Source organism: Sapajus apella, unplaced genomic scaffold, assembly GCF_009761245.1.
Source record: "Sapajus apella isolate SASKATOON/1434 unplaced genomic scaffold, GSC_monkey_1.0 scaffold4, whole genome shotgun sequence".
Classification (NCBI taxonomy): Eukaryota; Metazoa; Chordata; class Mammalia; order Primates; family Cebidae; genus Sapajus; species Sapajus apella.
In genome coordinates, this window is record NW_022436944.1 from 55,870,651 (window position 1) to 55,891,159 (window position 20,509).

Consider the following 20,509-nt stretch of genomic DNA (forward strand, 5'->3'; position numbering starts at 1 on the left):
TTTATATGGCTTATTAACTAATGAAAGAGCCAGTAAGATGTTCCACCTGATTCAAAGGAGAACTCAATATATCATGTATACATAGGCAATGAGGAATGCTGACAGGAATTTATAAATAGATGCAAAAGCAGTGAGTATTCACAGGGTAAAGGGTAATAACTGATTATATTCCACCAGGCAAAATTCACTTGCATTTCTATGGACAAAAATCATTTGCGTTAATATCAGTTTTCTGCAACTTGCTTGAGATGTAAAATAGCTCAAAGGCATTGACAAGGGGGAGGTCATCTGAAAGGACGTACCAGACAGGACATCCAGATCAATCATGTTTTTTGCCCATTTCAAAGTCTGTCATAATTTTTCCTAACATCCTTGTGAGTTATTTTAATAAATCTCAGAGGTTATCCAAGCAAGTAGTATTTCACAGAGGAGAAAACTCAAGTCAGAACGGTGAAGCCACTTGTTACAAGCCATAAGAATCTCCTAAAGAATATTATTAAAATAGAGATTCCTGGGCTCCACCTAGACCTAAAGAGTCAAATCCTGCTTGGAAACCTGCATGGTTAAATGTCCTCCTAGATTCTGATTATCTGCACTATCTGAGAACAACTGTGACTTATCCAAAGATATACAGTGGGCCAGTGGCAGACTCAAAGCCAGAACAGAGGCTTCCCAATTCTGTCAATGCTCCCTGCACAGGTGTGCATTGGCTTTCTGACCTGTGACTTGTGTACACTTGAATGTCCTTCACACTTTTCGAGACAGAGTAAAACTCCCTTGGTGTCTTGTTTCCATTTTCTAAGTACATTACTGCTTGGCAAATGCATCAACTTAATTAAAACTAAATGTAATTCTAATGCACCAATTTGATTTAAAAATAATCTTCACAGTCACCAGGACATCAAAATGCAATTAAGGCTATTTGAGGAGTCTCTGATGCGTATTATGTTCTGATGCTGCACTATGTCAAGAAACCCAGATCTTCCCGAATGTCACTAATGTGTTTAGCAGCCTCCCTCTCACTCAAATGCCCCTCTCAATTAGGTTCTGGAGAGCGTGATCCATGACAGTTCAAGAACATTTACCAAATTCCTTCCAAATTGTCTTTTAGGTGAATGCTTTTTCTCTGATCTGATCTATGGACTTGGGAAAGTGCAGGCAGTCTTATAGTTAGCAGGCTTAGGACAAAATCAAAATGTAAAATTCAAGAGTTCCTTATTACATACCCATGTACCAAGACTGTAAAAGGTTCTGGACAAAGATAATGCAACTTGGGAAATACGTCTGGTGAAAAATTAGGTTATAGATCCAAGATTAATGGAGTCATTTGGCTGGCTGCTTCTTCCACTCCCCTCAGCTTGGTTTTTCAAGAATATCTGTTTTTGCTGAGTGACTGGTTGCTATAAACTTGATTTAAGGTTCTTTTTGTCTAATGAATGAGAAGGGGTAAGAAATATTAAAGAGGCTCAAAACAACTATATATAGTAAAAAGGGCAGTTCTGATGAGTTTTGACATGGCATGGGTGGTACAAGAGGCAGCTTGATTTAGTGGAGTTAGTCATAGATTCAAACCTTGCCTGTAAGTGGTGAACTCTCTCTCAGCCTGCTTACTTGTATGAAAATGCAACTGATCATGACAACTTCATTTAGTGAACATTGCCATTACCCTCTAGGCTCAACCCTGCCAACATCTCCATTACAATCAGCCACCTGGACAGTAGAATACTAGGTCCGGCCCCTGGGCCCTGAAACACCTTTGTGGTCACTAAGTAGAGTGGAAGAGGAAGGGAGAATGGACATAGTATGAAGAGAGGAAGAAGCTTTTCCATAGCTCTGATCACACCAAATGTCAGTGTCGGAAGCCACTGAAGTCAAAGGCTATTTCATTAACCAACCATCCCTCCCAAAACCCTAATGAGACATAAACTTAAAAGGCAATGATTAAAATAAATCTTCTAATTTACAAGTGAAAAATTACAAGTCTCTATGGAAATTACCAATTTTAAACCCTATTATATATCAATCACAGTGATAAAGACTTCATTTTGAGGCCAGGCATGGTAGTTCATGCCTGTAAGCCCAACACTTTAAGAGGCTGAAGCAGGAGGATCATTTGAGGCCAAGAGTTAGAGATCAGCCTGGGCAACATCACAAGACCCTATAAAACATTTTAAAAGTTAGCTGGGAGTGGTGTCATGTGCCTGTAGTTCTAGCAACTTGGGAGGCTGAGGCAGGAGGATTGCTTGAGTCCAGGATGTCAAGGCTGCAGTGACCCATGATTACACCATTGCACTCCAGTTTGGACAACAGAGTTAGACTTTAAAAAAAAAAAAAAAGTTTAAACTTTGCAAAGTAAATATAGCTCACAATAATTTATCATTCACAATATATAAGTATATAGATACAATTGAGATAGCCAATCCTCAAAGAGACATATGTATTTGGGATTTTTGTTTGGGATCAATTCTATACTTGTTTGTCACCTCCCCACCACCCTAGCATTTGCTTCTCCCTCAGGGGATGACCCTTATTTTAAACAGTTTACTGGCTTTATCCTTTGAGATTTCTGACATCTCGAGGGCATTAACTAATCTTTACAGTAATAGCCACCGTCTACTGTGGGCTTATCTAAACATGCATTACAAGTATTATGTCATTCAGTCCTCAAAAAAATATTGATGGGGTAAGTGCTATTACCCTAACCTTACAGATAAGGAAATAAAGGCTTAGAGAACTTTTTTCATTTTTGTATCCCCCAATGCACACTTCCAATACCTGAAATTTTATAAACATTTAGAAAATACTTGAATGTCATATAGTTTTCCTAGGATAAATGGGCAGAAATGGAGGAGTGAGACAGGCTCATTTTCTTCTAATTTTAAAACAGTCTGAAAGCAAGTGTCTTAGGGCATTCTGCTTTGAACATTGGCTTCCCGAAGTAGGGTCAGTCTGAGGTCTCCGCTTGTCTCAGACGATGGAGAAGGTGTTTCTCTCAGAAGCAGTGTCCTCATCTGGAGGGTGCCATGTCTCCTCTCCTAGGAATTTGTGTTCTACTTGGGGATTAGAGGGAGAGGCCCTCAGGACAACTCACACTCCTCCCTCCAAGAGCCCACCCTGGAAGACCAAACCATCTTTCTAACATCTTGCAGAAGAATTTCATACAGCTGGCCAAACTCAGCTCTGATCATTCATACCCTCTGTGTACACTGAGCCCCTGCAGACAGTTTACCTGGTAGTGGAAGAGATGGGTTCCAATGCCCATATGAAAAATTGAGAAATGATAGAGACAAAAGGACTGCTGAGAATGAACCCGGAAAGCAACCATTGGTTCTTACACACATGTATGCAGGCACACACACTCACAATTAAACCCTGTCCTCCTCACTGGCAAGCCATAATTCTATAGTTACTGTTGCTAGCCCACAGCTCTTTCACTATTTCAAAAGTTCCAATAAATCATTATATAACCAACTTGAAAGTTTTCCTCTGGTCCTATGGTAAATCTTCTTGAGCAAACAAAAGCAAAGGCCAGTTGTGGTGCTCTAACCTCTTTCACCAAAAGAAACTGATGCTTCAATTGTTTATAAATTTCATTATACTTTACATCATGGCATACAATTATGGATTACAATGTAAGCAAAACCTTTCTTTGAATGTACAATGCTCTAATTGAATTAAGCAAAGGAGACTTTTTTTTAAGTATTTGAGGACCCATCAATTTGGTCTCAAGAATTTGGAAATAAAGAGTTAAACCATAAAATCTACACATAATGGATCAGGAATATAAAGTCTCCTGAAAGCAAGAGAATAACTATTGGCCAGAGAAGGAGTTTTCTCAAATGTGCCTGTAGTGTAATAACCTGAATGAAGAATGATTTCATGGAAAGGGCCTGACAGCCACAGAAGCACAGAACAATTGAGGGCAGAGTCACGGATCAGCCAATGTTCAGCCTGGGGAGAGGAGGATTTTAAGCATTAGGGCTCCATTCCTGTGGGACCAATGGCAAGGCTCTTTCTAAATTGAGCCAGTTGATAGAATGTTTTAGTTTGTTTCTTTGATGACATCGCACAACACACGAACACCATGGCAGGAGAAGAGGACTGAACTGAGAAAGGGTTCAGAAGAAAACTCACTAAGGGCAACACAGAAGGTTGCCCGGGGAGTCAGGGTAACAGCAAGCCAGAGCTACGTAGGCAGATTATGTGTGGCAGGCAGCGGGATAGGCTAGGTTTCCAGGGGCTCCCTGTAGATTGATTAATTTGAATAATTTTCACAGGTTCCAGGGCACGGGGGATGTCCTCATTGCCTAGTACCTGGCTCTAGAGTAGAACATTAGGGCTGGTGCAGAGGGGCCCAGAGTCCAACAGCCCAGATCAGGGAGTTGTTGGGGTGGGGATTTAACCATCTGCTTAAAAAGGGGAACTGACTAGCCTTCAGCTAGAACCTCAAAACTGCTTCAAGACTCATTTTTTAAAAATAACAATAAGCAGGCCGGGCGCGGTGGCTCATGCCTGTAATCCCAGCACTTTGGGAGGCCGAGGCGGGCGGATTACGAGGTCAGGAGTTCAAGACCAGCCTGGTCAACATGATGAAGCCCCATCTCTACTAAAAATACAAAAATTAGCCGGGCGTGGTGGTGGGCTCCTGTAATCCCAGCTACTCAGGAGGCTGAGACAGGAGAATTGCCTGAAACCAGAAGGTGGAGGTTGCAGTGAGCCGAGATCACGCCACTGCACTCCAGCCTGGGTGAAAGAACGAAACTCTGTCTCAAAATGATAATAATAATAATAATAAACAGGCTATGTTACCCAGAGTGGCTTTATCTTGCATGCCTACTCATATCCACCACTTACAGTCCAGTGTTGAAAAGAATTCTACATCAGAGCACAGGCTCTGGGGGAAAGGGTGCTGAGATTGTTGCATGGTGCCTGGAAGGGTAGAGGCAGTAAAGATTCCCACAAGCCAGAGATTTGCTGACCCAGATGCTAGAGAGTTACTATCTTGGATTCAAGGGCTACCCTAGAGCAAGATGTTCTCTATAATGAAAAAGAGTCATTAGCTGTCTCTGCCGGTCCTCTCAAGAGGAATCTACTGGTCCTTTTTGGCTACATCTTCTAATTTCCCTCACAATCCTTAAGCCAATTTACAATTCTATACTTACTAATTATACCTACATATGATATATTTATTATTTATATATTTATTAAATGTTTTATTACCTATTTACTTGTTTATTACCCATCTTTCTCACTAGACTATTAGCTCTAGTGAGGATTTTATTCACCAAAGTAAACCCAGTGCCTAGTAAGATGGCACTCTTTCAGAGTCCACATTCTATAAATATTTGTTGAATGAGTGGAGAAACAAAAACAAAGGAAATAATAAATGGATAAATAAATTACTCACCAAGCAATATTCTGGTCCTGGTGGAGTTCTTTTTCAGGAAAAGACAGAACACTCATCACACTTCCAGGAGTATGTCTGGTATTTTTCATAAGATTATAGCCTGTTATCCCAATGAATCCCTTATTCTAATGTATAATTTAATTAACAAGGGGCAAGTAGTAGGGACTGCTCACCTCTAGGCACAGTCAGGGGTGAGTCTCTCAGTAGACTATAAAAATAGAGGTTGGATTCAGGCAGCACCCTGTTTCACCCTTAGGGAAAGGTACCTCCTCCAGCTTTATTCCCTACTTACACTTTCTACAAGAGCAGCAGCAAAGTCGTATTTGATACTAACTCATGGCTTCTTAGGTTGCTGGTTTAAATAAAATCTGCTGGGGCTTAGAAGATTTTTCTACCCTGACTTTCATCCTTGCTGCTTAATTAAATCCCTGACCTGGGAAAGTGATTTTCAGCCACCTCGCTTTCTGTGGCATCAGCATGAAACTGTGACACTTGAAATACCAAAATGCCAGTTGTGCTTAATGCTCCAGGTACAACAAGCCTGTTATATTTGGAATCCCTGATGAAGACAGATATTAACTGAGAATTGAAAATGACAGCAAAGGAGATTGAATCCGAATAGCAAAATGAATACGCAAATCTACTTTTGCTCCAATTCCTAGACGTGTCAGAAAATATCTTTTTCTTTTAACACATCTATAACAGTACTAGAAAACAAGAACACATGCTAGGAGAGAACCAGAAATATTGGGAATTTCCTCGCAGACTACAGCAAATGCAATTGAGTTGTGAACAATGAAGATGACCAGAGACCAAAGAACACTCAGGACAAAACCGCTGTAGAAGGGGGAACAACTTAAAGAGACATGGAATGCACAGCACTTCACTGAAGAGCATGAAGAGTCTGCAGTGGATTGACTGCATTAATAGCCTGAATTATTCACCCCTCCCTACATGCATACCCCTGTCATGAGACTTTGCAGTTTGTCTCACAACAGAGGAGGAGCCTGTGACCCATCCCCTGAGTCTGAACTGGCCTTGAGATTTGCCTTGCCAATGAAATGAAGCAGAAGTGACAAGGCGTCAGTTCTGGATCAAAGCCATAGAGGCTTTATGTGCTTTGCATGTTTCCATGCTCTGCTGCTGAACCTTGACCACTGCTATGAAACGGAGCTTCCGGGGAATGAGAAATGTGGAATAGGACAAAGTCACCCCAGTCACCTCAGCAAAAGCCAGCCAACACCCAGGCCTGTGAGTGAGTCATTGGGGTTTGTGGCTGTTTATCACACAGCATTACTGTGACAATACATAACTGATACAGCCTCAACTGTATTCAAAACACCATATTATTATTTATAATGAACAATTGGCAGCAATTATGTTGTACTCCAGAATCAAGCCAACAGTTATACTCTAAAGAAAGGGAACCCATGCCTAAGGAGGACTCTTACGTGAGCACAGAAGCCTGGGAAAGAACTGTGTTGAGATAACTATGGACCTTCAGACTTTCTACAGGGCATGGAAAAAAGGAAAGGGCAGCTCTACTTAGGAGAAAAATAAACTGATCTTTTCTCTCACCAGGGGTAAGAAAAATCCTCCTTGCTGGGCCGGGCACGGTGGTTCACGTCTGTAACCCCAGCACTTTGGGAGGCCAAGGCAGGCAGATCATGAGGTCAAGACTTTAAGGCCAGCCTGGCCAATATGGTGAAACCCTGTCTCTACTAAAAATACAAAAAATTAGCTGGGCATGGTGGCACGTGCCTGTAGTCCCAGATACTTGGGAGGCTGAAGCAAGAGAATCGCTTGACTCTGAGAGGTGGAGATTGCAGTGAGCTGAGATTGTGCCACTGCACTCCAGCTTGGGCAACGGAGTGAGTCTTCATCCTCCCCCCCTCCACCACCACCAAAAAAAAGAAAATCCTCCTTGCTACAGCCTTTAGGCTGGGAGAAGAAGGCGGCACCATCACTGTTTGTCTGCTACACATTCAAGTATCCAAAAAGGAGATGGACCAATTGACACACCCTGCTCCCTTAAACGAGCCTGTAAATAGCCCTTGCCCTTGAAAGAGAGACTCATGGCCGACCAGAGGTACAGAACAGCAGAGAAGCCCGTCTACATCCACCTGCCTCCATTTTCAGTCTTTCAAAAAGGGGACAACCAAGAAACACTAGATTTTAGTAAAAATACTTGACATGAAAAAGAAGTAATAAGATAAAGTATGGGCCAACTAATTTTAGAGGAAACAATTATTCAGTACAAGAAAGAACTACTGTTTTGAAAATATAATAATATCTTATAAGTTATAAGAATACTATAGATATTTTATCTCACATACAATATCTCTTATAAGAATAATCTCATATTATAAACATATTTTGAAAATAGAATAATCTCATATTAATATCTCTTATATTAGAATCATATAATACAATCCATTATAATATTGCATCCATGATGGAAAGCCGCGTTCAGAACTCTTTCAGAAAAGAATAAGGAAACAATAAGAAAGAAAGAAAACTTTCAGAAATAGTAAAGATCCCTTGGAAATTATTTTTTTCTAAAAATGTTTTCTAAAATTATTTTCCAAAACAATTCTCATTATTATGATAAATAATAGAAGAAGCGAGCCCAAATACAAAATAAATGATCAGGAAAATAACATTGAGGAAAAAATTTAAGAACATGGAGGAATATAAAACTAGAGGTGTGTAAGACAGAAAGTGTGAGGATGGATTCAGAAGGTCCAGCATGTGTTGGCTAGAAGTTCCAAAAGGAAAGAAGAGAGAATATCATAGATGGGAAAAAAACATGAAAGAAATAGTAGAGAAAATTCTCCCAGTGTGAAAAATAACCATCTTCTGATTGTGATAGCTGTGTTGAATAGAAAGAATTAAACAACAAAAACACATTAGTCTTCAGACAAACCCAAGTAATTATTGATGAATGATGCAAACATACACACACACAAACACACACACACACACACACACACACACACACACACATCTAGTACAAAATTCCAATCATACCGGCATAAAAGGTAGGCAGGGAAAGTAGAACTAAGCAAAAGCATGCCAGGTTTTGAGAAAGTATTGGGAAGGTGTAGATAATGATAAAGATAATGACCAATTCTAGATCTCAATACTAAATTTAACAATACATGTATTTATTATCTATAAATGTAAGAGTGTGGGAAGGAGTCTAGAAGAACACACAGGGCAAGGGAGGTAAATCATGAGCTGAGATGAAGGGAGACTTGTACATTGAAATGTATCAACTTCTAACATTTGGAGCTTTTCCATAATTTATATATCAAAATACAGGTAACAGTTATTTTTAAAATACAGCATAAAATCATGTTTGCTTTCAATGTGTAATAAAGCTTTTTTCTTGAATTGGAAGAACTGGTAAAAGTTATATTTACTTTATTTCTGTTTCTTTTAGGACTACATGTATAAATGAGACATGATTACTCATGTCTTTAAAGTATCTTTTTTTTTTTTTTTTTTTTTCTTTACCTAATTCATTCATTCTTCCTTTTAGGCCAGGAGACATAATTACTCTTTTAGAGGATTCCAATGAAGACTGGTGGAAAGTAAGTGTTTTTCATTCTCAAAAAAAAAAAAAAGAAAAGAAAGAAAGAAAAAATCATTTGATAAATACAATCACAATACATGCTGCGATTGTGGATGCATACCTCCTTTTTCCTTTCAGGGAAAAATTCAAGACAGAATTGGCTTCTTTCCAGCCAACTTTGTTCAGAAAATACAACAAAATGAGAAGATTTTTAGATGTGTTAGAACCTTCATTGGGTGTAAGGAACAGGGGCAGATAACACTGAAAGAGAATCAGGTGAGTAAATCGTACAAACACATTTTCCAGATATGAGCCAAATAGGATGTCATTTTAATAAACATAATCACGTGTATAAATCTGAATGAGTGGAGTCATATTCAAAGTATTCACTTTGAGAAAAGATATACTTACTCTAATGATGTCAATGTTGTAGGGGCTAAACATGCAAACCAAAATTTTAGGAATCTCACTTGGTGGCTCCTGTTCACAAAAGGAAATGTCAAAGTGGCAGGGTGAGGACATCTAGTCCCCCATGGTCTTCTCTGAGGACCACTGGTCTCTCTAATGTGGGCAGCTTCTGTTATTCGGGCTCTGAGTTAATGTTCACCAATGGTGTGGTTAATTCCTCAATGCTCTCTAGTGAATACTTAGTTATTAGTTGTTGCTATTAGGAACCTCTTGGGTTTTCTTATCTGGATCCAAGCCTCTACCTGCTCAATGAAGCTCGTAACACTTTCATATCACTGCAAAAGACATGGACTACACTTAGATAACCAGATATTATCTCAAGCTCATAAATGAACGTCTCTGTATATGTAATCTAGAGGTGCCTGTCACTGTCTTGCTCCAGGAATGTAGAGTTCTCTTTGATACTGTCAATTTTCCTGAGAAGTAAAATGTGAACCCCCACATTTGTACGTCTTTCAACTCTACCATCTCATGACTGAAACGCTGATAGAGACAAAGAGGCAGCATACTCACAGCTCAACTCTCTGGCCTGCTTTTCCTCTCTTTGTCTTCCAGCAGAGAGAGGCCTTCCTACACTCCCTTCTTCTCTGATTTCAGCTCCCCTCAGGTCATATCCTGTGTCCTCACTACAGAGTAAAATAATATACTCCAACATCCAAGTTTTTTCTTGATATACTAGTGGAGAATTTGGAGAATTAAAAATTTATTTTCTCTCCCAATAAAGTCTCACAGAGGACCTTAAATTTCAACTTTGGAAGTCAAAATCTTTCCTCTCTTTCTTTCTGCATTTTTGGTATAATAATTTTATCATTTCCCAAGGCAATGAATGCCTGGAGTTGACATTGATAAAGCTCGCCCTACAAAGAAGTTCAAAATGTAAAAGGCATTAATAATTTTAATATATCTCTGTTCAGCAGAGTTGCCCAAAGCACATCTTAAATGCCTTTTTTAGGGTTGTTTCAAAGATAGTTTCTAAGTCATACCAAAAAAATCAGTCATCACCTTATAATTATAGCTGATTTGTAGCTTTAAAAATTGTTTGCCCAGTTCATCAAACATTGTATATTCCACATGTAGCCTCAACTGACTTTATCATTTTCAAACTAACAAACATACCCTCAAAAAATAATAATTTACCTTTTCTTTATGGCTACTCAAAATCATCTTTAAAAGAAAAATGATAATATGGAGGACAGCTTTTAAAAAAAAATGCAACTCACCCTCCCTTTATATTCAAGTAAATGAAAATCATTGAAAATGAGAGATCAATAACTCTGAGTATTATTTCCCCTATATATTTTAACAAAGGTGGGGATGGAGTCATTGAAACTGGCACTTTTGTAAATGCTAGGAGACATTAGTCCACTCATCTGGATACTGATTTGGTGCCATAAATTTAGAGCCATGAAATTGCTCAATTTCATGAATACGTTAATTCCATTTTCTATAATGTATCAAAAAAAATAACCTAAGGTAAACAGGGGGAGACTTTATGTGAAAAAAAAAAAAAGGTGTCATCAGAGTGATATTCATGACGGTGAGAATTAGGAGCAGTTGCACAACAATGGAAGTGATTAGCTCAATGATAATATTTTCTTTAATGGACAAAATAAGCAATTTTGATGGTGTTGTGATAATATTATGGAATTGGAATACTGGGATCTGGACCCGGATTTCAGCCCATGTTCTCCCAAGGTAAACACAAAGGGAGAGATGCAGATGGGGCCTGAAGCCCTGTTTTCGTTCATGGAACCACAGCGAACTGGATGGTGTACCAGGTGTGATCTGGAGCCCTAAGAGGCCTCACCAGAGCCCATCCACCTTACCACCACCACCACCACAGGCTGCTCTGAATCTAAGGATCCAATGGTACCAGATGCCCTGTGGGAGAAAAGGAGCAGGAAGGACTACTGCAAAACTGGCATAAGATGCCCTGATGCCCTCCCAGGAAGAACAAGAGAAGAGGAAACTTTAAGAGACAGTAAAAAACCCCTGGCCTATGTGGTGCAATCAGATCTGCCTTTGGAGAAGTGAGGAGAGACCTAGGAGAGAGGGCAGGTATCTTCAGATATAGTGTTGCCATCTTAAATGATGGTTTCATAAACCATGAACAAATAAATATTAATGATACAATAGCAGTAAAATATGTAAGGGCTTTTTTCTCTTCCATTTAAATTTCTTTTATTGTATTAATTTACAAAAAAAAAAAAACTAAATTTAAAAAGAAGGACAATTTAAAATACTCAATCTTGTGTTTCTAATCTAGTAACAGAAAGGTACACAGTGTTGCTGTAATTTTCCTGAGCCTCAATTTTGCACGCATGTACACAAATGCACGCATACAAACACACATCACCATATCCCAGCCCTGCTATACAGAACTGCATTCTCTGCTTCTTATATAGATGCAATAACCCCAAGAGCTGTATGCCATCTAATGATTTTTGGTTGTTAAAGTCTCTAATATCCTTAGGAAATTGGGTCACTAGGCTCTATGGTTTCATCCTGGTTTTATAGTTTTACTTGAAACTGACATTATTCCCTTTCATAAAAATTGCTTATATGATGTGCCCACTTTAGGACACACCTCATTTTGTAAATTGCACAAGCTGTCTTTTACCAGGTCACTTGTGGACAGAATATCTGTTTAAAGAGATCAAAAGCCATCAATGTGCTGACATGAAATACATCTCCCTTAAGAGCACCTGATCCTTCATTTTCTGCCTGAAGTTGCTTGTTCTCCGTGGGGCTGTTATTTGCCCATCTACCATTTTCCTGAACATTCCTCAAAGAGGAAAGAGCAGAAGCTAGCATCTGCCTATACAGAGCAGTGGCATCTGAGGGTTCCCCTTAATGACAACGTCTCTGGAAACCCACTACCCCTACCCCTGGAAGATTTCAGTGACCACTCTACTTCCCATAAAAGTATGTGCAAACCTTACATGGCTATTCCTTTTTGGATGTAATGACCCTGTTTTGGGGTCTGCTTTTTGAAAGAGAACCTTTTATCTCTAGTCCCTGGCTCAAAGGAAAGGAAAGAACAAATTAATACTGTCTTAAACATTGTCACAATAACAATTGTTGTCAGTATCATTATTATTAGTTATTATTTAATGTCACACAGATACATTGTTTATATAAAGTTTATATACCTACAACATTTATTTGGGGGTTCATACACATGCCCTTTGAATTTTATGGATTCTTGTTTCTATTTTATAAATGAGGAAACAAACACTCATACAGGTTATGTGTCTTGGTCAAAGGTCAAAAGCCTAGTAAGTGTCCAGGCTGGAATGTAAACACAGGTCTGCAAACTCCAAATCAGGGCTTTCCACTAGCTATGTGCCCTGAACAATGAGGGATGAACTCTGAGCAGTAAAGAGCAGCTTAGCTCCCAAGGATGGCAAGTGTCATAAAGGCAGGTGTCTTGGAACCAGAGAACTCCTTGAAAACAAGTTCTTGCTCATGTGGGCTCCCGATTGAGTCATTCTTGATTCCAGGCAAAGGCATCATTATCACAATAACACCCTGTCTCTGATGCCATACACAACCCACAAAGCAAATGGGCACTTTTCCCAGCTTGATTCTATGCCAACACTTCAACCTTCTCTAAGTTTACCCAACTTCCTGTTCCAAAAATTTGGGAAGTCATTTGAGAGAAATAAATTTGGGAAGAATGTTCATCTTTATTGGCAAAGTGTTATTCAATAATCTTGCTAGCATGTTTTTTTCTCAGAATAATCTTATGCTTTTTCATTTGAGAGCAAACATTGTTTCTATGTTACTAAAATACAATTGGTGAAGCCAAAAGACAAATTAAAATTTGCTCAAGCTGATCAATTTCTAGAAGCAGAACATCTGTTCAGTGACTCCCACCAATTCCTTGGCATATTCCCCCCATTTTTTTTTTCTGGGAATGGGCCTCATACCTGAATTCTACGCCTACATGCTTAAACCAAATCTGCTGGGGTTGGGGTGTGGAGGAGGTAAGACCAGCAACTCAGCCTGTTCAGCTAGACACATTCAGGATATAATAGAACATTTCAGCCCGAACATGGAACCAAATGGGTCTGCTCATAATTATTTTCTTCTAACTTTTACTTTAGGTTAGGAGGTACATGTGAAGGTTTCTTATATAGGTAAATTGCATGTCACGGGGGTTTGCTGTACAGATTATTTCACCACTCAGGCAATAAACATAGTACCAATTTTTTAAATACATCAGCCATTTCAAAGAAAAGTTACCTTTTAAAAATCTATTTCAGAAACAAATTTCAAAATTTGTCTCCGCTTTAGTGTCCTAAGTTATTTTAGGTAGAAGATTTCAAAATATGCTTGTTAATTGCAGGGAGTATGTAACAGAAAGAACACAGATACTAGTGTCATACAGAAATGGATCTATATCCTGTGCGATTTTGACAAAGTAGCCTCTGAATGTCAACCTTCTCATCAGCATAGTAGCATCTCCCTCTTGAACTTTATGTGAGGGTTAAACGTGCTCACCTATGTAAAGCCTTAGCACAGAGCCCGGCCACTGCATATGCATAGCAGAAGTCATTTTTCTGGCTACCATCATCACTCAAGAGTAAAGCCTAATGAGGAATTCATCTGCAGTGATTAATGCCACCTAAAATTACCCAGTAAGCACGAGAAAGTTGCCAATATATTTATAACCCTACAAATATAAAGAGATAAATGCTCATTAACAAGAAAATAAAAGAAATTTGATTCTGAAGATAAATGGGATGCATATCTCTGATTAATTCACATTTTTAACCTCAGGGGTTAATCTGTCTTATTATTATTATTATATTATTATTATTATTTTGCAGAGCTCTAGTTTCCAAATACAATTAAGTTATCCATTTGTTATGAACACAGTGAGAGTTTGCATTGACAGAGTATGCTTTCTGTTTTCTTCGTCTTCTTCTTTTGTGTGTGTGTGGTGGGGCAGGGTTTCACTCCCTGGGCTCAGGTAATCCTCCCACTTCAGGCTCCCAGGCAGCTGAGACCACAGGTGTGCACCATCATCCTCAGATAATTTTTGTATTTAATGTAGAGATGGGGTTTCAACATGTTGCTTAGGCTGCTCTTGAAGTCCTACGTTCAATCGATCTGCCCATCCCAGCCTACCAAAGTACTGGGATTACAAATGTAAGCCACTGCACCTGCCCTTTTTATTTTTAAAATTTAAAACATATCCTTATTAAATCAATTTTAAAATACCATTAAAACATTTCTTTTTTTTTTTTTTTTTTCTTTTTTTTTAAGATGGAGTTTCACTCTTGTCACCCAGGCTGGAGTGCAATGGCGTAATCTTGGTTGACTGCAATCTTCACCTCCTAGGTTCAAGTGATTCTCCTGCCTCAGCCTCACAAGTAGCTGGAATTACAGGTGCCCACCAGCATGCCCAGCTAATTTTTATATTTTGAGTAGAGACAGGGTTTCACCATGTTGGCCAGGCTGGTCTCAAACTCCTGACCTCAAGTGATCCGCCTACCTCAGCCTCCCAAAGTGCTGTGATTACAGGCATGAGCCACCACACCTGGCCAAAAACATTTCTTTAATGAGAATAACACTGAATCTATAAATTACTTTGGGCACTATGGCCATTTCCACAATACTGATTTTTCTCTATCCATGTGCATGGGATATTTTTCCATTGGCTTGTGCCCTCTCTTATTTCCTGGAGCAATGGTTTGTAGTTTTCCTTGAAGAGGTCCTTCACTCCCCTTGTTAGTTGTATTCTAGGTATTTTATTCTCTTTGTAGCAATTATGAATGGGAGTTCATTCATGATTTGTCTCTCTGCTTGTCCGTTGCTGGTGTATAGCAATGCTTGTGACTGCACATTGGTTTTGCAAATCAGCTTAAGAAGTCTTTGGGCTGAGATGATGTAGTTTTCTCAATATAGGATCATGACATCTGCAGACAGAGACAATTTGACTTCCTCTCTTCCTACATGAATACCTATTATTTCTTTCCCTTGCCTGTTTGCCCTGGCCAGAACTTCCAATACTATGTTGAATAGGAGTGGTAAGAGAGGGCATCTTGTTGTGCCAGTTTTCAAGGGGAATGCTTCTAGCTTTTTCCCATTCTGTATAATATTGGCTGTGGGTTTGACATAAATGGCTCTTATTCTGAGGTGTGTTCCTTTAATACCTAGTTTATTGAGAGTTTTTTAAATGAACAGACATTGAATTTTACTGAAGGCCTTTTCTGCATCTGTTCAGATAATCATGCGGTTTTTGTCTTTAGTTCTGTTTATATGATGAATTTCATGTATTTATTTGCATATGTTGAACCAGCCTTACATTCTGAGAATGAAGCCAACTTGATCATGGTGAATAAGCTTGAATGTGCTGCTGGATTCAGTTTGCCAGTATTTTATCGAGGATTTTTACATCAATGTTCATCAGGGACATTGACCTGAAGGTTTCTCTTTTTGTTGTATCTCTGCCAGGTTTTAGTATCAGGATGATGCCAGGCTCATAAAATGAATTAGGGATGAGTCCCTCCTTTTCAATTGTTTGGAATAGTTTCTGAAGAAATGGTACCAGCTCCTCTTTGTACCTCTGGTAGAATTTAGCTATAAATTTGGTCCTGGGTTTTTTTTAATTGATTGATAGGCTATTTGCTACCACCTCTATTTCAGAACTTATTATTGGTCTATTCAGGGATTCAACTGGTTCCTGGTTCAGTCTTGAGAGGGTATATATCCATTGACATTCTTCACAGAATTAGAAAAAAATTCATATGGAACCAAATTTGAAGATCCTGTATACACAAGGCAATCCTAAGCAAAAAGAACAAAGCTGGAGGCATTGTGCTCCCTGACTTCAAACTATACTACAAGGCTACAATAACCAAAACAAAATGGTACTGGTACAAAAACAGACACATAGACCAATGGAACAGAATAGAGATCTCAGAAATAAGACCACACATCTACAACCATCTGATCTTGACAAACCTGACAAAAACAACCAATGGAGAAAGGAGTCCCTATTTCATAAATGGTGCTGGGAGAATGTGCTAGCCATATGCAGAAGATTGAAGCTGGACCCCTCTCTTACACCTTATGCAAAAATTAACTCAAGATGGATTAAAGACTTAAATGTAAAACCCGAAACTATAAAAACTCTAGAAGAAAATCTTGGCAATACCATTCAGGACATAGACACAGACAGACATTTCCTGATGAAAACATTGAAGCAATTGCAACAAAAGCAAAAATTGACAAATGGGATATAATTAAACTAAAGAGCTTCCACACAGCAAAAGAAACTATCAAAGTGATCACACAACCTATAGAAGGAGAAAATTACTGTAATCTACCCATCTGACAAAGATCTAATATCCAGAATCTACAAGGAACTTAAATAAATTTACAATTTTTAAGAAAAACAACCCCAGTAAAAAGTGGGCAAAAAGTGGGCAAATGACATGAACAGACACTTCTCAAAAGAAGATATTTATGTGGCCAACAAACATATGAAAAAAAACTCAACATCACTGATCATCAGAGAAATGCAAATCAAAACCACAAGGAGATACCATCTCACTCCAGTCAGAATGGTGATTATTATAAAGTCCAGAAACAACAGATGCTGGTAAGGCTGTGGAGAAATAGGAATGCTTTTTCACTGTTGGTAGGAATGTAAATTAGTTCAACCATTATGGAAGACAATGTGGCAATTTCTCAAAAACCTAGAAGCAGAAATATCATTTGACCCAGCAATTCTATTACTGGTTGTATACCCAAAGGAATATAAATCATTCTATTATAAAGATAAATGCATGCTTATTTTCACTGCAGCACTATTCCAAATAGTGAAGACATGGAATCAACCCAAACGCCCATCAATGAAAGACTAAATAAAGAAAATATGGTATATATATATACATACCATAGAACACTATGCAGCCATAAAAAGGAACAAGATCATGTTCTTTGCAGGGACATGGATGGAGCTGGAAGCCGTTACCCTCAACAAACTAATGCAGGAACAGAAAACAAAACACTGCATATTCTCTGTCATAAAAGGGAGCTGAACAATGAGAACACTTAGACACAGGGAGGGAAGCAACATACACTACACTGGGGCCTGTTGAGGTGGGGCCGTGATGGAGTGGTGACAGGGTGAGAATCAGGATAAAAAGATAATGCATGTGGGCCTTAATACCTAGGTAATGGGTTGACAGGTGCAGCAAACCACCATGGCACACATTTACCTTTCTAACAAACCTGCACATCCTGCACAGGTATCCTGGAACTTAAAATTTTTAAGAAAGAAAACGAAAAATACTGATCTAAAAAGTGGACTTTGAAATACTTAGGAAAATTAATTAAGTTCATAAATTAAACATTCATGTGGAATTTAGTCTATTCTATCCTAGTCAAACATTAATTAAAGATCCTCCCGAAAAAAAAAATTCTTTAAATTTATGCATAATTTTATTGCACCTATAGAACCATTTCATTGTTTGTGGTCTATCAAAGCTGTAGAAAAGAAACAAAAATACTTTATATTACAAAACCAAAATGCATTTATTTTGGAGAAAATTTGAGGGAAAATATTTTTAAGAAGTGTAAAAGATAAAATAGAAACCATAAGCAATTCAGCGATTAAATTATTACCAACATAAACACTTGGGCATATTTCATGCCAAACTTTTTAATTCATATTTTGATATCATATCCTCTTTAGTTTCCTAACATTTAAAAAATGCCATTAAATGTTTATCAAAACACAGCTTTTAAGAAAGTTGTATAGAAAATAGCTAAATTTATTCATATATATACGGTCTGTGGATGCTTTCATGCTACAACTAAATAGCTGAGTTGAGTCACTGCAGCAGAGATCAGATGGCCTGCAAAGCCTACAATATTTACTATTTGTCCTTTTATAGAAAAAGTTTGCCAATCCTTAGTGTAGATGCATAGGAATGTGTTTATCTCCTATTATTGGATATTCAGAACGTTCATTTTTTAAACTATTGATAACTACAATTAACATCTTTAACCTATTTGTCTCTATCTCTGATTATTTTCTTAGGATGTACTTTAGAATTTAGAGGAAAACAGATCAAGACTTTACAATTCTTGATGCATACTGCCAAATTGCATTCAGAAAAGTTGTACCAACCTACACTCACACCAGCTGTTCATGCGCATATTCAGATCATCACATACTTGCAAGAATTGAATGTTACTATTTATTTTTCTGTTGTTTTGATAGATTAATAATATTTCATGCTAATTTGCATTTTCTGGATGGTTAGAGAGGCTTACATTTTATCTCATATGTATATATAGGGAATTTATATTTTTTAATAATCTATTTATATGCTTTGCCCTTTTTCTTACATTACTTAAAAAGTTTTCTACCTTTGAAGAATATTTATGCGTGGCATACCACATGTGACCAATATTTTCTCTAGTTTATCATTTGTCCTTTGCTCTCAATGTCTCTTTCTCCAGGAGCTTAATCATTCTTTGGTTGGATCATTTCTAGTTGACCATACTTCCCTTATTGTTTTAATGTCTTTGTCATTTTCCACTTCTTTATCTCTCTCTAACTTCTCCCAAGAGACTCCTTCAAGATAGTCCTCACTTCACTTTGATTTTCTGAAGTTTAAATTCAGTCTTTTAGTATTTCTAAGATGTTAGTTTGGTATTTATTTCCTTGTAGACTTTTCTCAGTCAGCCCCTTTCTTCTAGAGCACCTTTTCTTTTCTTTTCTAACTTTTATTTTAAGTTGAGGGGTACAGTGCAAGTTTGTTATATGGGTAAACTTGTGTCCTGAGGGTTTGCTGTACAGATTATTTTCTCACCAGGTATTAAGCCTAGCACCCATTGGGTTATTTTTTCTGATCCCCTCCATTCTCCTACCCTCCATACACCCTTCACGCTACCCAAAATGTCCCAGTGTATGTTATTTCCCTCTGTGTGTGCACATGTTCTCATCATTTAGCTCCAACTTACAAGTGAGAACATATGGTATTTGGCTTTCTGTTCCTGTGTTAGTTTGCTAAGGATAATGGCCTCCAGCTCCATCCATGTCCCTGCAAAGGACATGATCTTGTTTTTTCATGGCTGCTTAGTATTCCCATGGTGTATACGTACCACATTTTCTTTATCCAGACCATTGATGAGCATTTAGGTTGAATCCATGCCTTTGCTATACAGCATGTTTTCTTTGAGTCTCATTGCATCGTCTCTTTTATCTCTAGATAGTCTCTCCTTATAACACTGAGGCCAAGTCTTCCTTTGACCTACTGCATTCACTATGTCTGAAAGGAGAACTTTGAGACATATGTACACTTTTTCTGAAATTTTTTAAATGTTTTATAGTAACAGTCTTGGTCCTTTTATCTTGTGGTAGGCAGAATAACAACTCTTCAAAGATGCCCAGGTCCTAATCTCCACAACTTTGAATATGTTATTTTATATGACAAAAGGTACTGTGTAGATGTGATTAAGTTAAAGTCTTGTGACCATTAGATTATCTGGATTATCAGGGTGATCCCAGTGTAATCATAGAGATCCTTAGAAGAGGGAGACAGGAGGACCAGAGTCAGAGGAGATGTGATGATGGAAGCCGAGGTCAGAGAGAGAGAGATTTGAAGATGCTATGCTCCTGGCCTTGAAGGTGGAGGAGGGAGCTGTGAGCCAAGGAATATAGATGATGACCTCTAGAGCTGGAAAAGACAAGGAAATAGATTCTCTCTTAGAGCCTCTAGAAAGAATACAGCCCTACCAGCACCTTGTTCTTATGACTTCTGAACTCCAGAACTGTAACATAATAAATTTGTGTTGTTATAAGCCACCAAATTTGGGGTAACTTATTATAGCAACAATGGGAAACTAATCCAGATTTCACATAAAAAGAACTTTGCATATGTGATGAAGGTTATGGGCCCTGAGATGGGGAGATATCCTAGATTGTCTAGATGGGCCAAATCTAATCACTTGAACCCTTAAGAACAGAAAAATGTATCTGGCTAGAGTCAGGGAGATGCAACAGAAGAGGCCAGATGAGAAATGAGGGA

General features: G+C 38.3%; 1 protein-coding gene across 1 annotated transcript in view; it reads left to right on the forward strand.

Moving 5' to 3' along the window:
• STAC (SH3 and cysteine rich domain) overlaps positions 1-20,509 on the forward strand; it is a 154,733-nt gene that overhangs the window by 126,978 nt on the left and 7,246 nt on the right. Inside the window, exons 9-10 of the mRNA XM_032269715.1 lie at positions 8,952-9,003; positions 9,123-9,260. Of these exons, the coding sequence (XP_032125606.1) occupies positions 8,952-9,003; positions 9,123-9,260 (190 nt within the window). The remainder of the gene's footprint in view (positions 1-8,951; positions 9,004-9,122; positions 9,261-20,509) is intronic.